Source organism: Dendrobium catenatum, unplaced genomic scaffold (genome assembly GCF_001605985.2).
Source record: "Dendrobium catenatum unplaced genomic scaffold, ASM160598v2 fragScaff_scaffold_156, whole genome shotgun sequence".
Classification (NCBI taxonomy): domain Eukaryota; kingdom Viridiplantae; phylum Streptophyta; class Magnoliopsida; order Asparagales; family Orchidaceae; genus Dendrobium; species Dendrobium catenatum.
Genome location: NW_021318618.1, coordinates 5,425,268 through 5,448,027, shown reverse-complemented (window position 1 = coordinate 5,448,027; position 22,760 = coordinate 5,425,268). Strand labels below are relative to the sequence as shown.

The following is a 22,760-nucleotide window of genomic DNA, read 5'->3' as shown; positions in this document are numbered from 1 at the left end:
CCTGTAGATCATCACAATGTAGTATGGAAATCCATGAAAGAGATGATGGATCACTTAATGGAGAGTATTAGATAAATGAAGAATAAGAGGCTATAAAGAATGTGGAAAAAAGTTTGTAAGATAAAGAAATCGCTGAGAGTGTATCTATATAAAAATATAAGAAGAAAATGAAAATGAATATGAGAAAGAGTGAGAATAGCGAAGAAGAAAATGGTGATAATGAAGAGTATGTTTCTAATTTGACTTGCGGTCTTTTAGATTAGTTAAGTTAGAAAGATAAATAAATAGCTTGGATGATAAAGGAGATGGAAGCGTTAACTACTTCTATTGCAACCCTCTAAATTAATAAGGCTCCTTCAATTAAGGCTCAGATAAATTCTATTCAGTTGAATCTGTTATGTATTATAATATATCCAAAGAGAAAAAAAAAACAAAAATAAAACTAAAATTAAAAATGAGAATAGTAAAAACAATATACATCAAATAAATTATAGAATAACCAGCCACAGAGGCTTTAGCATAGCCTATTGGTATGACATAATTGATATTTGTTATGCAAATATTGCCATAACTAATGTGCTTTCTGTAAAGTAATCAATGGATCATCAAAAGAAACTATAGCAATTAAAATATTGATAATATTAAATGTTAATATGGATATAAAAAAAAACAAAGGGATAAGCAAGAAACTAAAAAGAGAATATGACATTTTAATTGGGCTAGGCCCCGTGGTTTTTCCCCTTTTAAGGGTTTTCCACGCAAAAAATCTTGTGTTCTCTGTGTGTGAACTGGATATCCGTATAACGCTAAGACGAACAATTAAAACTCTATCGCCGCGTATATTCTAGTCCACAACAGTATTAATTAAATATTATTTTAAATATAAAAAATTATTTAAATATCTCATCATCCCTGTCTTGCTTCTTTTAAATTAGTTTCTCTCTCTGTGTTTCAATTTGAATATATCAAATATTTTGGTGCATTCGAAACTTAATAAGTTAGTTGGCATTACAAATTTGCTCTTTTTTTTTTTAATAATCACAATAATTTTCCTTAATTATATATTACCATATTCTTTCATTTCTACTATTCAATCATCATATTTTAAAGTAACTATTCAAAGTAACTTCTTTTTACGATATCTCCCAACCACCCAAAGAAAATTTAAATTCCGGTCTAATAAATCACCTATCACTACACCCTAAAAATTAAAATAAAATAAAACAAAATAGAATTTAAAGCAAGAGACACAAACACGTGCAACATTAAAAAAATTGCAGCATGAAAAAAAAAAAAACCAAAACAGTGGCGTTTAAATGCAATTATTTTTAATGATTGTAGGGCTAATATAATTTTGTATTAATATGTACCGATCGGACTGATGAAATTATTCTGTACAGATTCTGACACCTTCCGGAAGTGAATCAGAGCACTCCACATAACTTTTTTATCGTGTACCGTGGCTATATATCTGCTATGTATCAGATGACATGACGTGCTTTGATTAGCCTCCGGATGATCCGATATCCGCATAAAATGAGTACATTAGTCAAGCAAAATGACAAGATACTCGTCATTCCCACTAAATGGCTAAATGCAGGATTGGCCAAAAACATTTGCAGTAGGAATGAAATCGAAAAAGGGACAATGCTCTGCAGCTATTAAAAGCTGCACTTAAAGCCAGCAGTTTTTTTTTTTGGGAAATTTTTAAAGCCAACAGTTGTTGTAAAAAAAAAATAAAGATTCATGCAGCACATGCATGATTGAATAATAGAGAGGACGTACTGCTTTAAATGATGGTGTTCAATATAAATTTATTCATAGATATTGTTCAAATTTTGAACATAAAAATATTTCTCATCACAATTAATCTTTTAAAACATAAACTACCAATTTCATATCAAGTTGCTTTGCTAACTTCATGGGAGACTCATGTTGCAACCTTACTTATGTTGTAATTTTGATCGCCTACATTGCAATGTCGCTTCCATTATGGTCGTATCTTTCAAGTCTGATACCGCAATTTCATTGGTTTCCTAATCATCAGTACTTCTATGTGTGTGTCATTACCTCGCTTGCGCTATAATTATCTCCTTCAATCTTACAACTCAACTCTACTTACAGTATAACCATCACAACCTTCATACTTATACAAAAATATTATTTGTGTTATAGTCGTCTCTTTAAGGTATACGTCACAATATTATTTAATAGTACATTTAGATCATGTTATCTCCATTTAAAGAAGTAGGATATTTTTTACTTCCCTTGACACCTTCCATAGCTCTTATAGTTTTCTTTTTCTTATTACCTACTATTTCTAAGAATCTCGTTGCAAATGTGACAATATTTAATTATTTATAAACATTTAGTTAATTATATTATGTAAATATTTTTAAAAATTATAAAAAATAGTACAAATATTATAAAAATTTATGTAAATAATTTATTAATAGTATTTATAAATATTATAATAGTTATAATAAATTATAATAAATGACGGCAATATTTACTTATATAATTCCGTTAATTTTTAAGGAAGAAAATTTTAAACGATTTTATTATAAAATGTTATCCCTTTCCCTCCTCTCTCTCCCTCTATAAGAGAAGAAGAAGACATGCAAGCAAGAGAGAGTAATTACTGTAGCCAACGCTGAGCTGAATAATGGAGGTACGAATCCAACGCTCTACCGTCATTGCAACTTCACCACCCACCACAGAGGCGTTGGAGCTCCCTCTCACAATTTTCGATCGCGTCGCCCCCGGCCGGCAAGTTGCTATTGTTTTCGCCTTTTCCGCTCCGGCTCCATCAAACTCTGAGCTCATAAAATCCCTATCGAGAACACTCCTCCTCCACTTCCCACGGCTCACCGCCTGCCTTGGCGGCGACCCTCACAACCCATGCGTCATTCTCGGTGGCAGTGAAGGCGGAGCTCTACTGGTGGAAGCCACAGTGGACTCCAATTTGGATGACTACATGCCGCTCCAACCATCACCAGAGCTTGCCCGCCTCCACCCTAACACCACTAGTGCTTCCCATCTCCTCCAGGTTCAGCTCAATCGGTTTCGATGCGGCGGCCTCATTGTCGGCATCACCGCTCATCATCGAGTCGCCGACGGCCATTCAATGGGCACCTTCTTTGTTGCTTGGAGCAAGATCACCCGTGGCATTCCACTAGACCCAATCCCTAACTATGATCTATCATGGCTCAAACCACGTTTTCCTCCAAAAATTGAATTTGAACACTGGGGAGCAGATTTCATCCCTCCAAAACACTGCAATAATACTTTCTTATTAAGTCAATCATTTGTTGAGCCTCATTCAACATCCAATATTTTGATTCACTACTCCTATGAATTCATAAATTCAAAGCTGAAAGCAGGGGTGAAAGAAAAGTTCACAACTTTTGAAGTTTTGCTTGGCCATATCTGGAGGAAAATCACAATAGCAAGAGCAGTTGGGAAAGGGGAGACTACTATGATAAGAGTTCCTGTGAACGGCAGGCGGAGGCTACGGCCGCCTGTGTCGAATGAGTTCATCGGAAACCTTGTACTCGACGCATATCCGATGTCAAAAGCAGGGGAGTTGATCAATGGAGGAGTGGAGACGGCTGCGGCGATTATACGGGAGACGGTTCGGAGGATCGACAACCGTTATTTCCAGTCGTTCATAGACTTTGGGGAGATGAATAAGGAGGAGAACCTTGTGCCAGTTTATGACTTGTGTGGAAACTTACTTTTTCCTAACCTGGAGGCTGATAGCTGGTTAGGACTTCAGTTTGAAGACATAGATTTTGGCGGAGGAGGATCCCTGTGTGCTTTTTTGCCTACTTGGCTGACTACGGATGGATTGGTCATATTTCTTCCGAGATTATGTGAGAATGGGGGAGTGGATGTTTTCGTTGCTTTGCTTCAGGAACATGCCCAGATCCTCAAGAATATATCTCACGATATGTATTAGCTTTTAGCAATTTCTCACTTGAGATTGAAATCACAAGTGGTAAGATTTTGCTAAGTATTTATGTGTTTGATCTAATGGCTCCTTGCAGGTTGATTTTGTCCATATATAGCAGCAGCGGACGGACTGATTCTTATTTGGCAAATCAGAATGATTTAGTTAAAGAGGTTTGCCCAATCACATGCTAGATCACCGCCTAGATGTTTGACGAATTTCGGAGCACTACTAAGCTCCACATGCTAGATCACTGCCTGATCGCCACCATCGAACTGATTTCCTAATCACTATTATCTAACTAAAATCCCTAACCACGATCGCTAGAGTTGGGCTCCTAACCCAATTTACAATCATCTGATCAATGTTGTATGGCTACAATCCTACTAACATTGTCGTATATTACAATTGTCTGATTATGGCTGCTCAACCACCGTCTAGTGACAAAGATTTACCCAACCACGATCGCTTAATTACCATCACCTGACCTCTATCATGCGACATTGCGACTATGATCTTGCTACCATTATCTACTCATTACGATCCTCTAATAACATTTACCCAATTATGATTATTTCTTTCTATTAAAAATGTAATTTAATCTATAAAAAAGTTAATGATATTTATCCAACTAAAAATTTTATTAGGTATATATATTTTATAATATTCAATATCTCTCAACCACCAAAAGCAAATTTAAATTCTGATCCAATCAATTACCTATCTCCTTCACTACTGTAAAAAAATAATAATAATAAAAAATAAAGCAAGACACAAGTGCACCATTAAAAAAATGCAGCACGAAAAAAAATAAATTAATAAGAACAAATCAGTCGGCGTTTAAAAGCAATTATGTTTTAATGATTGTAGGGCTAATATAATTTCTATTAATTTCTAAAAAAAAGGTCAAATTATAAAATGGAGCACATTTTGTTATCAAAATATAGTATAAGAAAAATGGAAAAAAAATAATATAAAAAGGATATAATATGAAAAAAATTATGGTTTTAATAGACATCAGAACAAGAAAATACGATTTCTAATGAAATCGGAGTTTGGAAGTTCGATTTCTATAGAAATCGGACTACTTTGTTGACCCTGGTTTCTATAGAAAACGGAATTTGATGTTCCGATTTTCTGAGAAACCGTACAAATTTCATCTTCCGCCCATGATGCGTCTTTATAATTTGGCGACGGTTGCGGGTATTGGATCAAACAATCAGAGAAATTTGCTTTGGATTTTTGTGGGAGATTTGAAGTGCTGTGGAAGCAAACAACAGGGAAAAGAACAGAGAACGAGCAACCAATGGAACAGTAAAATGCTAAGCTAGCAATATAATTTTTGTATATCAAAAAGTGTCTGCCAAGGCTCAGTTCATCCGCCTCATATAAGAGGGATAACTACTAAGAAAGTAAGAGCAAAGAAAAAGATGTTAGTATACTTTAGTACTATATGTAGTAATAGCTGTAGTGGGATTATAGCTCCTAACGATAAAGAAAAAAGGTATTCTCTAAATGTTGTTCCTGCAGCACAAAATAGGTAGAGTGATTCCACATCATGAAGTTATTTAAATTTCTTTGTATTATTTTATTTAATGAAAGTATATGTTCATTCATTATGTAAATTATTTGTTAAGTGTGATTCTAAGACTTCTATAAGAATTTAATTGACTGGATTTTCAGTTTGCCTATAATTTTGAGAAAACGAAGCAAGACAGCACATCTTTCAACAAATTGACATTAAGGTTTTATTTGGAATGATTTTTTATTGTTTATAAAAATAGTTTTTGAGTAGGCAAACTCAAAATTTTTTACTAAAAAACTAATTCAATAAGCATTAAAAAAGTCATATCAAAGGAAGCCTAAATACAGTTGTGCTAAGGAACGTTATGGTTGGAATATTCATTTAATTTTTTATTATTAGATTATATCAGGAATCAAAGCCGCAAGATTTATATTTTAATTTATTTATGTATACATATCTTCAAATAATGACACATTTATTTTAAAAATAAGTTAAATGTTAAATTATTAATATTAACATTTTTGTAATTTTTTTTATAAAAAAAAAATTAAATAAATACTGCTTAAACCTTTAATGTTAAATTATTCCGTTATGTTAAAATTTATTAATGTGTTTGGGCTTCGAAAATTCGGTCCCGGCCTCCGCTCGACTGTATGCTTTTCTTTTCTTGGGGGAAGTTTTAACGGATTAAGTTCTGGGTAAATTTTTGAAGGCAGATGGGCTTGTAGATAAGGCATTAACCAGATATTTCGCCCTCATTTTGTGAGGACATTATAATACGAGTTCTGGTTTCCTATAGACGCAAGCCCTTATAGTTAATTACCCCTCCCGATAACGAGAGAGAACTTTCGATGAAGGCTAGTCGTCAATCAGATACATAGAGAATACGTGTTATCTGGCATATAGTAGCGGCATGAGAATAATGTTTGGAAAGGTTGGAAATATAATATTTAAAATTGAAAATTTCACCATGCATCTTGCACTTAAAGTGGATGGTGGGGAATGGATGATAGACCCGATCAAGATCGCATGGTTCCGTCGTCCAGGATCATCGTGGTCCCTGGTCTACTTAGTCAGAGGAGGTAATCGACCCAACCTGACAGAAGGATATTTGTCAGTAGTCATGGGTTGCTTCGTACAAGGGGACCTTATAGACATGTGGTGAATGTTTGTCTAAGGAGACAAATTTGAATCCAACTTAGCTAACAAAGGGCTTTGTGATTCATATCTCAAGGATTTGATGCCACAAAGGAACGTATTGGCTCTGGTCATAACCAGTATTTCGTGGTGCTATTTGGCGGCAAAAGTACCACTCGGTTCAGAGGGCCCCGGGTCATAACCGTTTATCTTGCGGTATCATTTAGCAGCAAAACCGTCAATCATATGACACATACCACGTCCTTATTGGTATGAAATTATTTGAGAATGGATAATAGTGATATTTTCGACTACGCATTTGGCTCATTATTTGAGCTGAAGTATATTTCAATTTGTCCATCTCGGCGTACTGTTGTGGATGGTGGGTGAATTTTTCGTTAAGTTATTTGATGGATTAAATTTCAATTTTTGAATATTTTTAGGATTTTGAATTTTGGAGTAGTTGAGTGACATTTTGAAGATATTTGAAATTAACCCATTCGTTTGAGATTTTATGTTCAACACGGCCATCATCGAGGTGCGGGGCCATTTTCATTTGAAAATAATTGCTTTTCTGTAGATGAACCTTGTCGACTCCGTCGAGTTATCGACAGATGATCGAGTTTCGTAAAATTTATCCCTTTATTAATGAATTCTCATAATTATAGACCTTGAAGGTCTAAGATGAATAAGGATGAGAACCTTTTGCCAGTTTATGACTTGTGTGGAAACTTACTTTTTCCTAACCTGGAGGCTGATAGCTGGTTAGGACTTCAGTTTGAATTAAGACATAGATTTTGATGTAGGAGGAGCTCTGTTGTTTTTTTGCCTACTTGGTTGCCTACAGAGTAAACAGTTGGCTACTAGCTTTTAAATATTATGATTTTCTGATGACAATCATATTATAAATAAAGCTTTTCGATGAAATAAATCTATCAAGCCCAAAAGCTTCTAGTTATGTATCATTATGGCATTTAAATATTGAAAAATAGATAATGATTAACAAAACCAATAGGGTCATGCTATAAATTGTTTTAAATTTTGGCTATATTTTATATAACATATTAATCCTAAAATTTATAAATAGGCTTACACTCTCTACATAAAAGATGGATTGGATCTTTGCTAGAGATACAAGAGAGTCTAGATGTTTAACCAATTTCAAAGCACTATGCTCCACCTGCTAGATCACCGCCGGCCTGATCGCTACCATCGAATTGATTTCCTAACCACCATTATCAAGTACAATCCCTAGTCACAATCTTTAGAGTTTGGGCTCTTGACCCCATTTACAATCCTCTGATCAATGTTATCTGGCTACAGTCCTCCTAACATTATTGTCATATTACAATTGTCTGATTATGATCATTAAACCTCCTCTGTCTCGTAACTAAGATTTGTCCAATCACGATCGCTTAATTATCATCACCTTATCTTTGTCATGCGACAATGATCTTACTACCATTATCCATCTTCTATCAAACTTTAATCTATTATGATCATTTCTTTCTATTACAAATGTAATTTAATATATAATAAAGTTAATAATATTTATCCAACTAAAAAATTTATCAGATATATATTTTTTATAATATTCAACTCTCAACCACCAAAAGCAAATTTAAATTATTGTCCAATCAATTACCTATATCCTTCACTACTGCATAAAAAAATAAAATAAAATTTAAAGCAAGACACACGTGCAGGCGGTGCAGCTTTAAAAAAATGCAGCATGAAAAAAAAAAAAAAAAAAAAAAAAAAAAAAAAATTTCAAGCTACAGTTAAAAATTATTTGACCAGATTTAAAATAAAAAAATCCAAAAATAGTTATGTTGCATATTAATAAATATAGAAATGATATAATAAGATATAAATTATCATATTTGATTTAAGGTAATAACCACTAAATATACTTTTATAAATTTCATTAAAAATACTATAGAAATAGTATTTTAAGTTTATACATATTGTATATGTAATTTAAATGTAATGTATGTAAAATATACAATATTATATTAATTAATAATTTAATTAAACTTAAATAACAACTTATGTGAGCATTTTTATGAAAGGTTTCAAATTTAAATTCAAATCTAAATATTATATATGTTAATATTATTAATTATATATAAATATTTAAATGTAACATAATTAAAATATGAAATAAAAATAATATAAATTAAAAAAATGAAATAAATAACTAAGAAAACCCAAATTTTATCAAAACATAAGTGCTAAATAAGAAAATTGAGTCATTAAATAATCGCATCATCGATATCCAACACACTAAAGATATTATATATTAAATTTATACATATTTTATATATAAAAATATTATGTATATTTTAAATAATGTATATATAGATATTATTATTACAATATTAATAAACTAATTATATTGATTAAAAATATAATATATAAAAGAACATAAAAAAATTATGTTAATAAGAATGAAGTTATATTAGTAAATTATAATTACAATTTTACTATAAAATAAAATTATATTTCCATAAAATAATATAAATAAATTATAATTATTTAGATTAATTATTATTATGTTTAAATAAAAATTATTATTAAGATGGTATGTTATATACATATTAAATATAAAGCTTCATAACAAATAATATTAAATTATTTAAATAATATGTTATGTCTAGGCTGACCATTAGGTAAAACCTCATTCATCGATCTTTATAAAAATACATAATGAACGGGTCATTTCTCGAACACTAACTATGATATAAATTGACATGGTCATATCTAGAACATCAACTACGATATAAAATGACATGCTCAATGTCAAGGTGACTACAATCAATATTTGGTGGTGGATGACCACCATCTCGGTGTATTTTCATCTCATGGTATCGCATCTGTATGAAATGAGAGTTGACAAGGTGACCATTCTCCTCCCGAAACCTAATTTGAAGAGATTTCCAACGCGCGATATTTAAGAAATCTCTTGTCTAGTAACGTTTGATCCTGATCAACTCAGCATGCATATTTTATTGGCAATCATCAGCATTTTATGTCCATTCATGAACACAACACCAAAAAATCTTATTTGCATTTGCCTTTTACTCCAATGGAGTGTCTACAACTTGTACTATACAAGCATTCATGCATCCTTCGACTTGCATCATCAAATCTTTCTTTGTTGGGGACTCCTTTAAACCTTTTCATACATGATCAAAATATTCTAAATGGCTCAATAAATATACTTTAAATGTTATGTATGCACTCTTTAAATAACATAGTGTAAACATATTCAAGCAGCACAGCCATAAAATACAATAATATATTAATAATGGACATTACAACCTTGTAAAGATATCTTATGAATATTAATGAAAGACTCAGTTCTTCAAGTTCATTTATATAATCTCAATTACAAGGTTTGAAACCGTTGTTCTGCCTTTTTACGATAAACTTTTTTTTTTTTGGACATTTAGGCCAATAAAGGCAAACTCACACACACAACGCATACACATAGACTCGAACCTTGGACCTCTTAGTTGGAAGCCTAAGCTCTCAACCAATAGGCCAAGGAGAGTTGTGTTTTTACGATAAACTTTGATGAATATGTTTCTCATTCATTAATTATTCTTATGACATCCCAACTTCCGATCCATACCATTCCAGATCATGATCATTGATGAGATTTCTCTCCATATAATATATATACATGCGGTCAGAACTCCAGCACATTCGCGATTAATTCTAATAGGGAATAGGAAGTAGTGACGCAGGAGCTACTGATGTTTAGTTGGTTGTGGTGTAGCTTAGTTCGTGTAGCCATGTATCTAGCTTTCTTCTTAGTTCTCTTTAAATAACCTGAATTGTACGAAACACGAGAGGATTGATTTTCGAATATTCAGACTTTGTTCTGTTTTTGAATTCCTGTTCTTTCTTTCCCTCCATTGGCTTCTTAGTCATCTGTTTGCAGATCCGAAGTTAGGGAAGATAACAGATGCCCGCGTGATTGCTCCAGACAACCGGTGATCCGCCTTGCGACGACAGCCGGCGGTGTCATCTTGATATCAGAGCCGGCAAAATGCCGCCGCGGAGGAACCGCCAGCGTCCAGTACATGACACGGTGGTTGAAGACTTGCAAAGGGAGATTCAAAGGTTGCAACAAGAATTAAATCGACGAGATGAACAAGAGGTGGAGGGACGAAAGCAAGAAGAAGAAGAGAACGTCAATCCATTCCACCAAGAAGCATCAAGCGATGAAGAAGTTCGTCCGCGAAGATGGGAACAGGATAGGCTTCGAGGACGTATAGACAGTGGAATATTTAGGCCATTTAAGGCACCAAGAAGCACCAAGAAGCATCAAGCGATGAAGAAGTTCGTCCGCGAAGTACTCTGTTTGTCACTATTTCATTGACACTATTTAAACTTTAAAGAATGATATCAGAAAAATATATATACATATGGTCGGAACTCTTTTTTTTTTTTGGACATTTAGGCCATTTAAGGCAAACTCACACACACAACGCATACACATGGACTCGAACCTTGGACCTCTTAGTTGGAAGCCTAAGCTTTCAACCAATAGGCCAAGGAGAGTTGTGTATGGTCGGAACTCCGGCACGTTAGCACTTAATTCAATTAATTTCACCTTTTCAGAAATTTCATGAAACAGAACCAGACAATAAGTTAATAAATGCTTCATCTGAGTTTTCCATTTCATTTTTCTTCAAGATGTCGAAAATGGTGACGGTGGTGAACTCTTGCTTGGATATATGGGTGGTAAGCTGGAATAGGCCGCCGTTGTACGAGGTGGACTTTGGGTGGGGCACGCCGGAGTTCATGGGACCCGCGAGCCTCATCTGCCCGCGACAGTTCCTGATTTTGTCAAACCCCGACGGCGGCGTCAAGGTTAGTTGTTCCATGGAGATGGAGAAGCTGGATTCCTTTGTCAAGTTGTTCCATGAGTTGCTTCCAGTCAATGTGTAAATGACTCAAATTTGGCAAAAGTAACCAACTAAAAATAACTGTGTCGGCACAGCCTTTGTTTTAATAAATCAATCAATCGCAAGTAGGTTGATATTTAAAATGGCAATAAATCACAGCAAATCGATGTATAACATTGATCGCACATTCGCACCCCACTTGATTGCTTGTCTTAAACTTCTGAATTTTTTATTTTTTATTTTGTATAATTTCCTAATAATTTAACTATTACTTGATGCGGAATAACAACAAGAAATACATCTATTACCACAGAACTCTATTTATATAACACAATTTTCGTTTACTTCGGGTTAGATTAACATTATTCTTTTCCATCTTTATTGCCTTAAAGCCTATCATATGATAAAGAAATTATTCTTTGGGCACACCGGACGGTGCAGAGACCAACCAAAATGCGCCACGTCACCCGGTACACAACGGTACGAACACATTTCACTTTGGGAGCGCGCTTCTCATATGAGTTCTATATGAGATGATTTGCATCAATATGTATGTATGCTTCTGGCATTCATTCTTATCTTCACATTGATCATTCAAAAATTCAACCAAAGATTTGGAAAAAGGTCTCAAAATAAGTTCCTTGTAAATTGTTCTCCATCACATCTTATTTAAAATATTTTGAGGGCTATAAGAAAGACTATTGTTGCGTCCTGGAGTATTCGCGGCTGTAGAGAATTATAAAGTTTAGCGTCTTAGCATTGTACGAAGATCCAACACACAATTAGATAAGTGAGAGGGTGTAGCATTCATAAGAGACCAGAATTTTTACGTGGAAACCCCTAAAAAAGAAGGAAAAACCATGGGGCCTGATATTTGCAGTCGATTACAAATGAGGTCCTTAGGTAGAAAACCTTGGCTTGATGTTACAAATGCATTACATGGTGAGAGTTACAATAATCAACATAGATAGACATGTTTGTTTGGTCAGCAATGTTGCAAATCTAGTTTCATGGCTTATGTTTTGATGATTGACAAACACTATAGATTCTCTTGGACTGCTTTTACTACTAACTTTTTAGGAATCGAAGATCGGATGGACAAACGACGCAAGTTCAATATTGGGTGGCTAGCTAGGGTTGAGTTAGTCTGTTTTTACTTTTTTCTCTTCTTGAGTCAGTTTGTAATGTCAAAGAGACTGATACTAAGTAACACTACACACACACTTGAGAGACTTAGAATGTCTGTTTTTGCTCACATCGGCCAGGACAATCTTTGGATCGGTCTGGACGATCTAGTTCAAAACAGAGATTCTAAACAGGATTCTAGATTAAGGCAACCGTCATTAACAGATCGTCCTGGACGATAATTTTATCGGCTAGGACGATAAGCTCAAAACATAAAGAACTTGCCGCCTTATTTATTTTAGGTAAACTGTATTTTTGGAAATCGGCCAGGACGATCTTAGGATCGGCCTGGACGAAATTACACAATTATGCCTAAAATAAACCTGTAATCAAGGGATCAATTAAGGACAAAATTGATACGATCATATCGTCTTGGACGATATAAACATCGGCCAGGACGATCTATTCAAAATCCTTAGTTGTCCCTGGACGATTTGGATCGGCCAAATCCATTTCAGGACGATGCACTGGCCGATATGGATCGAGCAGCACCAATTCAGGGCAATGCACTGGACGATATTGTGCTGATTTGAACTGATCGGCCTGGACGATCAGACCAATTTTACCATCGTCTGGCTCAAATTCAGAACGGTGTGTTGGCCGATCTTCAGAACTTTGTACTAATCGGCCAGGATGATGTATAGATCGTCCTGGACGATAAGGTCGGCAAATTGCAATTAATGAGCTATTTTGAGCTCTTCTTTATAAGGGCTATTGAAATTCGTTTTTGAACAATCTTTTGCTGCTGCCTTGACCTGAGAAGACCTTGGGGGGTGAGAGAGAGAGAGAGAGAGGATCTTGTGAGGGGAAGCTTGTGAGGGGGTTCACAATGGTGCTTCAAGGATCGCTCTGCTTCTTCTTCGTCTAGAGTTTCTCGTCCGTGGAAGGGTCGATAGAGGTAAGGTTTTCAGCATCTGATTGTGGTTCTCTGCTAGCTTCAGGAGGAAGCAAAAGGAGATAGGTTCTCCGCCTTGCCGGGGTGGAAAAAATGACGTCTTTGTGAGGGCTTCTCCACCTAGCTGTGGGAGCTAAATGAGAGACACGTTTTGTAGTGCAATACTTGGAGGGTGCCTCCAAGGAATGTACGTAGGTCAAGTTGACCGAACCGCTATAAATTTTTGTGTTCTTGTTTTATCGCTTCCGCATTTTAAATTCCACACTTGTTCTTCTTGTGGTGTCATTTGATTTATGAAATTGTGCTTTTGTTGAAAAGATTTTTAAAATACAAATTCACCCCCCCCCCCCTCTTGGTTAGCTTGGGCCAGTTCTATAGGGCTTAACATCCCTAACGAACTTTCAAGTCGTATCAGAGCACTTTCTAGTGTCTTCTGAGCACTTTCAAGCAAGACCATAGTTGAATGGTGGGAGACCGGGCTCAACGCCTTGGAGAACTATGATGATAGTATTATGATACTCATGGTCCAGCTCACCACGTTCAAATGCGGCGGTCTCTGCCTCGGCACTGCCCTCCACCAGATCTGCGAGGAACTTCACTATGACGGATATATCGGTGGTAAGCTGGAATAGGCTGCCGTTGTACGAGGTGGACTTCGGGTGGGGCCCTCCGGAGTTCATGGGACCCGCAAGCCTCATCTGCCCACGACAGTTCCTTATTTTGTAAAGCTCCAACGCCGGCGTCAAGGTTTGCTGTTCCATGGAGATGAAGAAGATGGATTGCTTTGTCAAGTTGTTCCGTGAGTTGCTTCCAGTGTTAGGATTTAACGGAGACAAAAAAAGGAATTTAATAGTCTCTGAAACACATGCCAAATCATCAAGAAGAATTTTCGGAAGCGTACCCGAATCCATTGAAATGCAGATTTAAGGTTTTCGATCTTCCACGTTTAGAGCGGTGTTCTCCGAGAGAGCAAGATACCTCTTATTTTCACTCAAGATGGGAAATGAGAACTTAACCGCTTAAACTGGGGACCACGACCCTTTTATACTTTAAGTGTAAATATTTTATTTCAGCTCATCATTAAAATAAAATAAATATCCGGCCTCTACACAAATTAATTCCATACAAAATTTAATTGAGATGTCACATAAGTCAAATAATAATTTAATACTTAAATAGATGACGAATTTAATTGGCTTAATTTTAGATAACGTATAATGTATAATTCTTTATTATATATGTAAATATGTTGGTCCACATATGAAAATTTCCCAACATCCAGTTACAGCCGCTGTGGTAAATGACTCAGATTTGGCTAAGGTAGCCAGCGAAAAATAACTGTGTCAGCACAGTGTTTAAATAAATCATTCAATCAATCGAGAGTAAAGGCTTGTTTGGGACGGAATTTTTAATGCTTTTTAAAGCAATTTCTTTTAGTAAAACATTAAAATTTGTATATAAAAAAACTGCTATAAGAAAGATTAAGAAAGCCGTTTGAACGAAGTCTAAGGCTTCGTTTGTTTTTTTTTTTTATGCTTTAATAAAAAACAGTTTTAAAAAACATTAGTTCAGAAAATGGAGTTTTCTAACGGAGAAGCACATATAAAAAGCTTTCTCAAAACTGCAGAAAAATGAAAAAAAGGAGTTATTGAGAACGTGATTTGACGAACCAAACAACACAAAAAAAAATTCCTCCGTTTTAGGAAAAAAAAAAAAAAAAATCCTCCGTTTCCGAAAACGGAGAAGGCAAAAAAACGCTCAAACAAACAAAGCCTAAGTTGATATTTAAAATGGCGTCATTGTCCCGACACAAATTTATTTGTATATTGGCGCATATTGCTTTGTATTGTGATTTGTTATGAAATAAGATGTAACAAAGTGGATGGCTGTTAAAAACTATCGTCTAAATGGCTGTGAAAGATATGATTTACAGATAGCCATATCTCAAATATTTTCATCAACCCATAATCAATAAATAACATCAATCACACAATTTGATAACTCATCTTGTTTAATTAGTTGAATAGAAGAAAGAGGCGCACGAGTCTTATTTCTTATATTTCATGATTGAGATTAAGAGTGTGGTTGAGCAAAGTCAGGTGACTCGTGAGCTCACGAGCTGAGCTTATTGAGCAGCAAGCTCGAGCTCCAGCTAAAACTCGAGCTCATTTATTAAACTAGCTTGAGTTCGAATTTGATGAGGTTCGACTAATGAGCTCATGAGCTTGTTTTTAATTTACACCAATAAAATTTGAAACATACTTCTACTCCCAAAAAAATTAGTTAGGATTTCAAAAGATCTTTATCTTTCTAAGAAAAAGCTGCTATGCATTAACGAGACTTATAGCCATTTTTAAAAAAATATAACAAATGATCAGTTTTAAAAAATTAAAAAAATTGCTACTTATGTCTTGTTCTACCCTTCTCATGCAACACCCAGAACTCGTTCTTCTTCTTGGCCAAATATGCCGCGAGGACATGCCTACTTCTTCTACTTGCGAGCCCGTTTATATTGCCATGAGCCAAGCTGCAAGTTGACTTTTGAGCTCAACTCGAGTTTAAGCTCTCGATTTGGCTAACGAGTCAAACTCGAGTTAGGTACTACTCGAACTAGACTAGGCTTGTTTATAGTCCTAATTTAGATAGTGAAAATTTTGTCAACTTACTCTCTTCCACTCTACTCTATCTACTTCTCATTCTCATTGTGGCTCACTAGACGGATCTACTAGTAAAGTCGGATATCATTCGTCGAATAAATTTGAATTGATTGTTTAATAATTAAAATTGAAATTATCATCTAAACTGTTGCGAGAGAAATTATGTCCTAGATATATCAAATTCACGATGAATCTAAAAAAAAATTCATTGAATCATCCTCATTAAATAACATCAATCACATAACTTGATAACTCATCTTATTTAATTAGCTGAATGAAACAACTAGATCAATATTATTCTAAAAATTAGAGGTTAATATTGTATTATTGGTCTTGTACATATGGCTTCAAATAAATCAAACTCGATACAATTTATTTAAAATTATTTTTTCAACAAACTTCCTCAAAAATTTAATATTCTAAATTTTTTCTTCCATTAGTATTTACTATTTAGGCCATCCCGACCAAACACGAAACAAATGTTTGTCGTCGGCCTTTAGCTCAAACAGAATGCGAGTTCCCGTGACATTGTGGTGTCGCACTGTTCACAAAGATTATTTTATTAAATAAAAAAATAAACTTCTAATTGAAATTAGACTTCTCATTCTTGATTATTACTAATCAATCAAATTTGAGCTCGAGCTCGACAATAATAATATAAGTTTAAATTATCTTATTAGCCAACACATTTGTTATTAAACAAATAAGATTATTTTAACTCAACAAACTATTTTAATAAAATGAAAATAAAAAAAAAATTGTAGAAAAATAATAAGAATTAAGTAGAAAAAAAGAGAGATGATTTTGATAATATTTTTCATGATTTTACGTTTAAATTATTGAATTTAAAAAGTTATGAGGTTGGCAACGCCAATAACCCGATCAATAACGCACTAGGAAACCTAGTTGTCTCTTCTTCTAGCCCCAAGGCCCAAAGCACGGAAGATGGAGGAAAGGGATCCGTGGCTCGCCGTCGACAAACTCGAGCACTTGATTGCCTGCTTCTTCATCAGCGTTCTCGTCGCCACCCTCGCCCGCCGGAGCCACCGCTCCTTCATCCGCCGGCGGAGCGTCGCGCTGGGCTCCGTCACTGCCCTCGCCGCTGGCGCAGCCAAGGAAGCCGGCGACGAGATCGGCCTCTGGAAATCTGCCGGCGGCTCAGTCCGAGACGCCGCCGCCGATGCCCTTGGCGTCGCCCTAGCTGCCGCGGCCCTCGCCCTCGCCGACAGTCTCAAGCCCTCCGATCAACGGCGACGCAGTTCGGATCGAGATCAGGAAGATCTGTCTGCGGTTTAGATTTGTAGAGATGGATCAGTCTCAAAATCCATTTTTTACCCTTTTTTTTTTTTAAGTCCCATTAGTTTTGGGCTCCCTCTTGTTTTAAATTTTTTTAAATAATAATTTTTAAATTCTATAAAGGTAGGATTTCAAGATTTTTTGTTTATTTAGTTAGAAGTGAATCCAATATAAAATAAAATTTGGATTTTTGGAGGTCCTCTAAATATTTTTTTGATATATTTCAAATTGGCCAAAATTAGGCAAATTGGAAATACACCGATCGCAGATGAGATTCTCAAACATGAAGGCTTCGCTTATGACAACTTTCTTACTGCTTCTTAAAGCAACTTTTTAGTACAAAACAAAGCCGAAGTTTCGTAATACCTCATCCTTCACGCCTCACAATCTTGAAAAAAAAAATGAGAATAGTTACTATAACAAGTTTGAGCTATCAATTAATAGCTAACTCAAGCTACAATTGATTGATTGGTGACAACATTGAGGGTATTCTTACGAACATCTCTAAGCAACATTCAATTAGTTGTATCAATATAAATGTGTCACATATACTGTTGCCTACATGCGAAATCCGAGAGCCTATATCTAATTTATTCTAATACTATGAATTCTTAGCTTCACATAACAAGTTCATTAAGGGTTCGTCTGGGACAGCTTTTTATTGCTTCTTAAAACTTTTGTACTAAAAAATTGCTTTATGATGTACTAAGAAAGCCATCTCAAACGAAACCTAAAACGTCAAGATTTGTAACACATCATCATACAAAATTGCTCATAAATGAGGAGATTAAACATCCTCAACACTTTCATCATCATCCTCAAAATTACTCCTACAATCACAATCCTTGACATACTTGATTATCATGTTAGATCACCTTCTCCAAAGATTTTTCTCATTTTGTGAAACAAAAAACAACAAATAGATATAATAAGATGAGTACAAAGCCCAATATATTTCACTATTCTGCAATAAACAACACACATAGATATAAATGTTAAGCATAAAGCCCATTATATCACATTAAACCCAACAAAAAATTCAATAAATGAGAAAAAACAACAATGCATGACGATCATAATTTATAACATGTCTTTAAATCTATTAGGCTATTGCGAAGAAGAAACATGTTCTTGATTCTAGTGACATATATTAAGGAGTAACTAAGGCTTCGTTTGGAGAAGCTTTTTTCTTCTTCTTTTTTTTTAAAGAAGCTTTTTAATATAAAAAATTTTTTGAAATAAAAATTTTTGTTCTAAAAAATTGTTTTAAAAAACAATAAAAATTTATCTCAAACAAAACCTAAAATTATGTATGTTGCGTCTAACATCTACAGTTGTATAATCAGGATTAGAAGCTTAATTTGATGTCAATTCTTCAAGGAAGAACATACATACTAATATAGTAAAACATACATGATTACTCATAGTTTAGAATGTCACAATAAGTAAATGAATAATAAATATATCAGATATAAGAACATTGTAATATATAAATGATTTATCATCAAACTTTCCTTCGGGTAAGATATTTTTCTAGCCAGATGATATCAACAATTCTCATATGCTATTATTATTTTTAGATATTTATATAAGAATCTCAGATGAAAATATAATAAATCACCATCCCTAATCCATCAACAAAACAGAAGCAGCACCAAATTCCTAAGTATTTGAATGAAAGCCGATTGGCAGACTCTTTCACATAGGAAATAGAGCAAACCCAACCAACATTCTCTTATATATATGGGTGCCAATTCGGGTCAACGGGTCGGGTTTGGGTCGAACTAGAAACTATTCGGGTTAACTTGAACCCGACCCGGTTTTAAAAATGGGTCAGGTTTTCGGACTCGAACCCGACCCGACATGAATGATCTGGGGTTGACCCAAAATTGCTAGTTTTCGGGTCAAAATCGGGCCAGTCTTCGATTTTCGGGTCAATCTTGGGTTTTTGGGTCAACTTCGAGTTTTCGTGTCAAATTCGGGTCATTTTCGTGTTTATTTCGGGTTGTTGGGTCAACCCGAACCCAACCTGATTTTTAAAACGGGTTGATTTGTTGAACCCGAACCCGACCCGTTTCGGGTCCGGGTTGATCCAAACTCAAATTTTTCCGGGTCGGGTCAAAAATTGACACCCCTACTTATATACCCAACATTCTTAAAAATCACACAAATCATATAGCAAACCGATAATAGAACGGATAATATGAATTAACATGTGCATAGCAGAATATAAATTAACTTGTGTAATGTTAAATGATGCAACTTATAGTACTAACAAAAAACACAATAAAATGTATGTATGAACCTCATCTATTACATCATATCTGATGGACAAAATAAGCTTCATATACTTTAAGCCAGATTATCAAAAGTATAGAAGAATTTGTCAGTTAGTTATATTCGGCACCACATGCACATTCAGGATTACATAAAAAAGATAGTCCCATGTTTAGTATGCAACAAATACCATGTACTAAATAATAGAATTAGTTAATGATAACACAAATCATTGGATGACAAAATATACACAAGTTTTATATAGTGACAACACATACGATGATAGTGTGAATTGCAAAATATGGTGTCATATTATATAAATAACCAAAAATACTCATAAAGAATAGAATTTAAAACACCAAATAACTTGACATTAAACCATGTAATCAAAAGTAACAATATATGCAAAATTATTGAATGATATGCATTATGCCTATGCAAGTATGTAGGAACTGAGATAGAATAATAAATAGTGTGTTGGGGCCATAGAATACATCACAATAGGTGTAATAACATTCATGGCTTAGAAGCTCGATGGTTTCACTATGGTGTCAATTTTGCATGTTAAATATTGAACAATTACCACATAATTCTGATGTTTCATCTTAAATAGTAAAGAAAGCATGACATATGATGGAAGCTTTGCCAAATCTAGTCATACACACGTAGTGCTATGTAGGATTATATGAGTAGATATATGTTATAAATCAAAGTGTATATAGTCAATGAAATTCGATGGAACATTGCATAGCAATCCCATGAAAGAATACTACAACAACTTGTGTTAAATACAACATTTATTAAAATTTAAGGTAGGGGAATAGTGTCCTACCTTGAGTAAATCAATTTCCTCAGTTGGCTTAATGCGTGAATCAAACTGCCAAGGCCTTCAAATCCGATATCTCCCCATCCTCCCTCTCTATTCCCCTCAACTTCTTTCTAACTTGTCTCTCACAGTTCAATGGAGGGGAGAAGGCATGGAGAATGAGAAAAAAGAATCATGGGAGGATAACTTAGTCAACTTAACTTTTTTTTTAATTTTTAGTAAAAGCAAAAGTCACAAAAGTAATTGATGCCCAAATTAATAAATGGCCCATAAAATATAAAAAAATGCATAAAATACTATAATGTGCCAATAAATACGGATAAAATCATTCATAAAATGGATTTATTATTCTGTGCAGAGTCCGGACGACGTCCGGAGACCAATAAAAATGAGCCAAATTGTACGTTACACGACGGAAAAATCGTCTAGTGTCCGCACAAAACAATAGCTCCATAAAATGAAAATCTGACAACTCCAAAAAGTGCAATCATGCATACATATGCCAGTTGATCACATCATAATTCAATACATTGTGTACCACATAATTCCAACCTAATCATATCGAAAATTGTAAGATTACATGTATGATTGTACTTGATCAGAATAAAGAAATTTAAACACAAGTGCATTTGAAAGCCTTTATTTAATTTTAGTAAAAGCTCGCCGATCCGAAACATCCGAGTTAGGGTTGACTCGTTTAATAAATAGGTCGGGTTCGGATTGGGTTTTCCGACCCATTTATTAAACAAGTTGGGTTCGGTTCGACCCGTGAACCCGCTTTTAACCCATTTAATATCTTTTTCCCTTCAACTTTTTTACTTGTGGGTATAATCTTTTTTTTTTTATTTTTTATCAACTATCCTAAATTTAATAGTTAATAGGTTATAAAAATAAATAAATTTAACAAAATTGGTTAACGAGTCGGGTTAACAAGCCATTTAGGTTACTAGCAGGTCGAGTTCAGATTGATCTTTTTGACCCGTTTTAAACGGGTCGGGTTCGAGTTGATTGGACTCAAGTCGAGTCAATTTCAGGTCGAACTCGAACCCAACATGTCAACCCATTTTGACACCCCTAATCAACATATTTTATACATTTAAATTTAAAATCCTATTTTTAAAAATATTTGTAATTGGTATCAGCAAACCAATAATTTTTTTTTAATAAGCATCTACCATAAAAACTTCTAATCTCACAAATCTTAGTTGGTTGGTCAATTATAAATCATTTTAACTTTATCACGATTAATAGATAACCCATCTCTAAAATTATGATTATGCATTATAGAAAGTTGCATTTATTTAATTACTCCTGAACACACGAGTATTAGATTTCTAAAGTTAGTAGCATATATATCATTGTTGCAGACTAGAATATGCGCGGCGGTAGAGTTAGAAAGTATTCATCTTAGCATTGCACGAATATTCTGCACACAAACAGAAGATAAAATAACACCATGATTTTTACATGGAAAACCCTGGAAAGAGAAAAAACCACGGGGCCACGCTCAGTTGGAATAATTCCACTAGTATTTGTTTGAAGTACAAGATGTTGATTCGTCCTTAAAATTTAGGACGATCAGTTTACAATGCTTCAATTCTGGATTGAGATCCAATTACAATGTCAAGCAGAGTTCCGGCGTCACTTGGAGATCGAGCTGAATTCTGGCATCGGGCAGAACTCTGGCGTCGTTCGGAAGTTGGACAGAATTCTAGCGTTGTTCGGAGGTTAGGCAGAATTTTGGCGTCGCTTGGGCGTCCGGTAGAATTTCGGCGTCACTCGGGCGTTCGACATAATTCTGATGTCGGGCAGAACTCCGGCGATGGTCGAGGAGGAGTTATTCCCTCCTATCCTTCTCTTCTCTTCTTCTTTTTATCTTCTCCCTTTCTAGCTTGGGTGCCCTCTCAAGAGGAAATGAGGGGTCAATTTATAGATTTTCTGGAGTGGCATGGCCCGTAAATAGAAGAGGGATCAGGGGCAAAAAATGGAGTGGTTCGGATGGACGGCAGATATTGAATCCTTCGATCATAGACCGTTTATCAGGCATTTTAGGGTCTTAATGACTTCGGAATTTGGAGATCTTGGGCTCGT

General features: G+C 34.7%; 2 protein-coding genes across 2 annotated transcripts; both read left to right on the top strand.

The window, feature by feature from the left end:
• The first annotated feature begins 2,665 nt into the window (after positions 1–2,665).
• LOC110113445 (agmatine coumaroyltransferase-1-like) lies at positions 2,666–11,576 on the top strand. Its single transcript, XM_028701396.1, has 4 exons — positions 2,666–3,954; positions 4,050–4,125; positions 10,609–10,977; positions 11,217–11,576. The coding sequence occupies exons 1-4, from the start codon at positions 2,666–2,668 to the stop codon at positions 11,574–11,576; spliced, it is 2,094 nt and encodes a 697-aa protein (XP_028557229.1).
• A 3,767-nt stretch (positions 11,577–15,343) lies between these two features.
• LOC110113453 lies at positions 15,344–17,873 on the top strand. Its single transcript, XM_028692163.1, has one exon. The coding sequence runs from the start codon at positions 17,216–17,218 to the stop codon at positions 17,564–17,566; it is 351 nt and encodes a 116-aa protein (XP_028547996.1). The 5' UTR covers positions 15,344–17,215; the 3' UTR covers positions 17,567–17,873.
• The last annotated feature ends 4,887 nt before the right edge of the window (positions 17,874–22,760 follow it).

What these genes read in the sequence shown, in the direction of transcription:
- LOC110113445 (XM_028701396.1), top strand. Translation starts at nt 2,666, where the DNA reads ATGGAGGTACGAATCCAACGCTCTACCGTCATTGCAACTTCACCACCC. An exon ending in AAGAATATATCTCACGATAT is followed by an intron (nt 3,955 to 4,049) that starts GTATTAGCTTTT and finishes GGCTCCTTGCAG; the next exon opens with GTTGATTTTGTCCATATATA. An exon ending in TGAAGAAGTTCGTCCGCGAA is followed by an intron (nt 10,978 to 11,216) that starts GTACTCTGTTTG and finishes CCGGCACGTTAG; the next exon opens with CACTTAATTCAATTAATTTC.
- LOC110113453 (XM_028692163.1), top strand. Translation starts at nt 17,216, where the DNA reads ATGGAGGAAAGGGATCCGTGGCTCGCCGTCGACAAACTCGAGCACTTG.